Source organism: Neolamprologus multifasciatus, chromosome 13 (assembly GCF_963576455.1).
Source record: "Neolamprologus multifasciatus chromosome 13, fNeoMul1.2, whole genome shotgun sequence".
NCBI lineage: Eukaryota > Metazoa > Chordata > Actinopteri > Cichliformes > Cichlidae > Neolamprologus > Neolamprologus multifasciatus.
Window position 1 is genome coordinate 13,355,981 of NC_140451.1, and position 6,593 is coordinate 13,362,573.

A 6,593-nucleotide genomic window follows, 5' to 3' on the forward strand; every position below is an offset into this window, starting at 1 on the left:
ATACCCAGCCCTAATGTAAATATAATAATAACCACTGCAGCCAAGAAGAGCGCCTGACGAGCCCAGTTGTAAGTAAGCTAGTAAGACTCGACTGTACACCGTGTTCGTGTTTTCCTCCGAAAACAATAAGTTCCGTTGGAGCAGCCTTTCAACACCTCTCTCTGTCTCTGCTAGCAAAGTTGACCCAGACAACAAAGTAAAGCTAGTTTTCGGCTACGAGCCCGACACAGAACCCACCGTATTAGCCAGAGGTCCCTTTACTACGGTTCGGAGCCGCGGACCTTCAGTAACAGTAATAAATCACAGCAATAGTGCATTCATGTAGTTGTAAACAGCATGATAATATATTAAGTAATCCAAAGTATTCAGAATACGTTACTCTCATTGAGTAACGTAACGGAATACGTTACAGAATACACTTTGGGGCATGTATTCTGTATTCTGTAATGGAATACATTTTAAAAGTAACCTTCCCAACACTGGCCACAGCAAACTGGTAGGCAAGCTTTCTGACCTCACTTGGTGACAGACCAAAATAAATGTCAGCTGACCTAGCTGACCTATACTCAACAAGCTGCTTTTCCAAATCAGGGGAAAAAATCTTCCTTGGCGTTGTATAACCAACCATCGTTGTTGGCATGGCTGTCTGACTTTCAATTTCTTCTCTGGTAATCTTTTGACAATACCGAGTTAGAGTACGGTAATTTATGTCAAAATCCTTTGCTGTACTTCTGATTGATTTGTTCTGCATCTTTACCTGCCTGACTGCCTTTAACATAATGTCAGGTGGTGTTCTGCCACGCTCTGTCTTTCGTTGATAATTTCGAACCATCTTACTTTCTTCCTTCCTTCCTTAATTCCTGCCTCTCCTTCCTTTCTTCAAAAACCTTATTACAAATACAAATGAATTACAATATCACAATTTTTTGGAGCATTTATTTGTACTGGGGCAAGTTGTCACATGTGACGACTTGCCCCAAAGTTAATGAGACAACTTGCCCCAAACTGACATTTATGCTAATTTTGGCTAAATGTCAGGGTTAGCTCAACATAGCACATCAGCTGAAGTATCAAAAGACACGTTAATGTCTCCTCTATTTTGTGTAAAATAATAATTTGTAACATCTATACCTAACAAAGTTGTACTGAAGAAAATTTAAAGTGATTTATTTTTCCTTTTAGGTCAAAAAAATAAAAAAGATGTGCTCACCTCAGATTAGAGCAGTCTTGACCACATGTGAACAGGAGGTCGACTATAGAAGAAGAAGTCACACAAAGTGGCCATTTCATTTTTGAGATAGAGCCTCTAGTGTTGGAGTTATGAACAGTGTGACAACTTACCCGTGTGACAACTTACCCCGCTCTCCCCTACTTTGTTGTGTTTGGGCTGATTTTAACATCATTACAAAAAGTGTTGTTAATTATTTTTAATCATATTCAGGTTACCACAAATTGTTTTTTCATTTACTTGAACTTGAAATGTTTGTCAGTAGGTAAACAATTAGTATTGTACAGTCAGAAATATCAAGTTATTCTTAATACTGCAGACTTGCACTGTATAAGTTGTCCTAACAGTCATCTTAAGTAAGCTTTACTTAGTTTTATTGAGGCAACGAGTTTCCTTAATTTTTTTGAGTTCTGGGAACTAACAAGGCTGTACAGTGTACTCAAAATGAGTAAGTTGCCCTAACTTGGTCATCTTACGTAAACTTGATCCAATTTTCTTGAGTTCTGGGAACAAATGAGCTTGTACAGAGTACCCAAAATAAATAAGTTATCCTAATTTAGTCATTTTTAGCTAAGCTTTACTCAATTTTTTTGAGGCAACGAGTTTCCTCAATTTTTTTTGAGTTCTGGGAACTAATTAGATTTTACAGTGTGACCTCCAGACTGCTCAGTGGACAGGCCTAGTTCCTGTTCTGAGCTGTCACGTGTGGCACCCGGTGGGGTCTTTTTGCCCATCTACTTCAAGGTTTGATGTGTTCATGTTGTATAAAGTGACTGTAATGAGTTATTTGAATAATTTCTTTCTTCCAATCAGATCAAAGCAGGCTGGATATTCCCCTTTAACCTCAGGCATCAACAAGGTAGCTGCTGCTCACTAGATGTTGGTGGTGTAGAATATTATATTTTTTTATTTGTTTATTTTTTATATATAACTTATATTGGTAATTGAAGTTAAACAGACGGCTAGGGACGTGGCATTTTAGGCTACACGTGCTTGGAAAAAAAAGTTAAAATCTGTGAATATTGTAAAAAAAAAAAAAATTAAATAATGGCCAGTTTCTGTCATGGTGGAACATCACTCGTGTACCTAATAAAGTGGTCGTGTACATTCAAAATATCTTTAAACGTCACAAGTCTGAAAGTTAATCAACATCAGTTTCTATGTGGGGGCGGGGTTTTTTTGTACCTCCTCTTCAACTTTAAGCCTCAAAAGTGCGAATCACAACCTCAGCCTTTAGAAATAATCCCAGCTAACATTTCCATCGTCGTGGAGACCCCCGACTTCCGATCACTTCAGCGATTTACCGAACTATACGCTTCATTTCTTCACAAGTGGGGAAAAATGGCTTTTGAATTGTCCGAAGATCAGTTAAAAACAGCGGAAAACGAGCTGAAGAAATATTTACCCATGTCGCAGCAGGTATGCAGGGTTAAATCTGTTATATTGTTATTTCTACAAGGAGCTGAATGTACTGCAAATAACCAACTACTGAATTGATTTAAGGTTTACGGTTTCCTGTTGCTCAGAAACAGAGTCAGATCCGACCCTGTACGGGTTTTAGTGGACAGGTGGCCACAGTTCCGCGTCATTATGTGCAAACCACACGTTGAACAGGTACTGTCTCTGCAGGGGGGGCTTGCGTGCACACAATACATTGTTTAAATGCCAATACAGATCCCGTGTCTATTTTTCTTCCAGAAGAGTGACCTCTTCAAAGATACACTGCTTTTTGCAACTGATACTGCTGTTCTAGAAGAAATCCTCAACAAGTCATCTGTTTTTGACTGGAGCAAGTACTTTTGTGTTGGTAATGGAAACAAGCTCTTTTATTGTTTGCATTGTTACTGAATCAGTTCAAACTGCTTATTCGCTGGCTCCCACACTGCAGCCCTGCATATGGCCACTGAAGTCTATTACTGCAAGTGATTTTTCCATTAAATAATTAGACCAGCCAATGAAAAGTCATCCTAATTCCTAGTATTTATGTACTTCTACCTTCAAAGTGGAATTATATCTTTCAAAATGTTATTGTCTTTCATTGTGTTCAAAGTGTTATGGTATGTCATTTAGTGATAGAAAGATATGGCACTACAAAAAACTTGGGACACATCTATGGTTAAACTTTGCACTTCTCATGTTGGGAGCAAGTTAATCTTTAATAAATCATTTCTTCAAGACAAAAACAGGTTCACACATTTAAGGTTTTGATTACTTGTGTTAAAGGAACCAGTGTTTCCCACACTGAGATATTCAAAGCAGTGGCATCAGCAAAAGGTGTACCCTGTAAAAGATTGACAAAATTTCACTTGATGACACTGGAAGATGTGGGCAGGCTTCCTTCTGTTGACAGGTATTATTTACACATACACATATTTAATCATAACTTTTACGTCCTGATAATAATACATGCTTGGCTCTGTTCCATGTCAGTTCAGGGATCTCAGTAAGCTCTCTTGATAAATCGCACATTGGCTTGGTGAACCAAACTTGGAAGTTTGGAAAGGATGATGTGGCCGTTGGGCTGATCCGCAACATGATTGCAAACTTCCCCTCCTGCTGCGTGCTGGATGCTGAAGGAAAGCCTGTGTCCTGGATTCTGACCTATCCATCATGCGCTATGGGAATGCTTTACACGCCGCCAGAGCACAGAAGGAAAGGCTATGCCAAAATCCTGGTCAGCAGCTTGGCCAAGAGGAATCATGCACTGGGCTACCCAGTTTACTGCTTCATAGAAGAGGAGAACGCTGTGTCCTACAGGCTCTTTGCAAACTTGGGCTTCACTGAAGATCCCTCTTACAGGGAGACCTGGTTTAGAGTAAATGAATTTCAAATATTTCAATGAGGGACAGAGTAGAAGTAAAACAAAATTATGCTACACCTTTTTCTGTTAATAAGTTACAGTCACAACGTGAGCAAATTCTTTTAGAAAATAGTTGGAATAAATATAGTAGCTAGATTTATGGGTTAATAGCTCTTTTTTTGGCCCTCTTATTGCTCTGGAACATGCTTGATTTTTTGTTTCTACAGCCTATCTCTTTTCTGCACTTGATGCACAACTGGATCTGAAACGAAGAAGGAAAAAACATGAAATTATTTGCACTACAAATGAGCATAAGAATGTAATTCAGTGCTTAATGTCCAGCATCCAGGCACAAACTCAATTAAACTTTTGGTGACATTTGTGATTTTTGTAAATGTAATTACTTCATATACATATATTGTAAAATTTATATACAATGTGACAAAATGTAATAAAATGACAAACTGCTCTTGACTGCTTTACCTTTGTTCTGTGAATTCTTTGAGTCGTAGCAGCCATGTTTTCCAGAACTCCAACATCAGCTCTGAGTTGAGCTGGTGAGCATGGGCAGGAGAGCCATCCTTGTATGCCACAACAATGAGTCCATTTTCAACCTGCAGCAGGAACAGATCAGCAGCACACAGTAATCACAAAGATATATTTTGAACAGTGCAACCTTTGTGAAAAATACAAGCTAATCACATCATTTATCTTAGTAGATCACCTGGTACTTGTAGTTGGCATCACTGTTCAAAGCCCCAGCATAGGCCGCCACTTGGAGGGTTATCGTACGTGTTGCTTAGGAACGGTTTGGGTTTATCTGAAGTTTTCCAGTCAATAACACATAGTACACCCCTGCAGGAAAAAGTTTGAATGGGTCAAGTTAAGGAAATTAGTTTTAAAAAGATAAATAACTCAAGCCTGGTGTGGAAAAGAGGTCTGGAAATCAGTTTTTTCACCTGTAGCGAGCAACGCAATCCACAACTCCCAGGTAGTTCAATGTTTCATGCTGTACGGTGCTTTCTATAGCTCTCACCGCTCGGATGTCCTCCAGGATGTCAGAGACACTCTGCATGTATCCCTGTACCTCAGGTGGATACTCTGAAGGACTTCTATCCTTCCATGTTGCATGTGAAGTAAGAACATCCTCCAAGGCTGAATGGAAAAGCTTCCCTTGCCTAAATAAATCTGTTTTTAAGTACAACAAAAAGACAGAGTCACTTTTTCATTTGATCTCACCACATTCACATTAAGATAACACAAGTCTTTCATATCTTACTTTGGCTGTATTCTTTGAAGCCTTCCTCTCCAAGCTCCGCAATCATCTTCTTCCTCCACCTCTCCAGGTAGAAGATCTGGTCTGGGGAGAGGGTCTGCTGAAGAATGCGGGTCACGCTCGGTACCAGAGACCTGCCTTGCCCTCTGTTCAACAAAATCCGAGCTGGAGGTACTGACTCTGGCTCTTCTGTTTCTATAGGCTCTTGACAGTCTAAGAATGGATGAAGGACTTTAGGTACCTTCGTCTTTGCGTTTGTAGGAGTCTGAGCTTTGACAACAGGTCCATAAATTTGGTCGTCTTCCGCTTGGAGGGTCTCCGGAGTTTGGGAACTGACCCTGGTCGACATGACGGACTTCACGAGAGAAGAGTAGCGCTCTGTGTCCACTGAACTGTACGGACTGCGTCATTTTGACGATCGTAAACAATGATAAGCAGAAAAGTGGCTCACGGGGAGGGAGGTGCTTTGAGGTACAATGATGCCTCTGACGCATAAAACTCGTTTAAAAGTGAACATTCTGGCGACCTTCACACAATTGGCCAACAAGACGATATCTTATTAGCTAAATTACTACAGGCAACTACAGCGGGCCCGAAGCTTCAAAGTATATTTAAGGATTTTGTATTTATTTTCACCACCGGTGGTACTTGCCCCAACATGTTCTCATGTGACTCCAAACAAATCGGACAGTTTCTGAACGACGCGCCTTTTCGTTACACAATATCCCGTAGCTGGGAAATGGAGTTCCGAGCGGTGCTTTCAACGAATAAACTTACGACCTTATAAACTACGTTACCCATAATGTGCGGTGTAACATCAAAATACATCCGTCGAATTATTTACTCTGCCGCATAGTTGACTGAGTTGTCCTTTTACTTTTTTGTTCGTTAGTACACAACTGTCCGTTGCTTAAAAATGTGTGATACTGTTTAAGTTATTGAGTTGTTTTCGTTCCACATAACGATAGCCTCCGGCTAACGCTAGCCAACAGTTTATTGACGAGACTGTCAGGAAGGGTATTTTAAAACTCCTGGTGGGGGTGGGGATTTTGTTTTCTAATAAAATTTGTTGCAGCGAACGCGTCTAAACATGCAACACATTGCGACAGAAAAGTCGCTTAGCCGGTGCTAAATTCTGACTCCCCCACCTCCTCCGCGTAATTCAACGCTTATAATAAAAAGACGGTCATTTTCGGCTAGGCACCAATGTCATGAATGTGGCGCTTCTGCTGTTTTTTGTGTCCAACAAACTGGTGTATTCAGCTGCTGTGCAGCACAAAGCTCAGTGG

The 6,593-nt window shown here is 40.3% G+C and overlaps 2 protein-coding genes across 2 annotated transcripts; one reads left to right on the plus strand and one right to left on the minus strand.

The window, feature by feature from the left end:
- The first annotated feature begins 635 nt into the window (after positions 1-635).
- Positions 636-4,070, plus strand: LOC146505170 (glycine N-acyltransferase-like protein 3). Its single transcript, XM_085182071.1, has 5 exons — positions 636-2,647; positions 2,732-2,842; positions 2,927-3,035; positions 3,452-3,578; positions 3,659-4,070. Exons 1-5 carry the CDS (start codon positions 2,276-2,278, stop codon positions 4,068-4,070), a joined length of 1,131 nt encoding a protein of 376 aa, XP_085038197.1. The 5' UTR covers positions 636-2,275.
- On the minus strand, positions 3,345-6,166 carry LOC146505171 (mitochondrial genome maintenance exonuclease 1-like). The gene is given in 6 exon segments (XM_085182075.1): positions 3,345-4,290; positions 4,512-4,642; positions 4,753-4,807; positions 4,809-4,883; positions 4,988-5,216; positions 5,308-6,166. Coding segments are annotated over 6 exon segments (1,038 nt in total). The 5' UTR covers positions 5,822-6,166; the 3' UTR covers positions 3,345-4,256.
- Between the last annotated feature and the right edge of the window lie 427 nt (positions 6,167-6,593).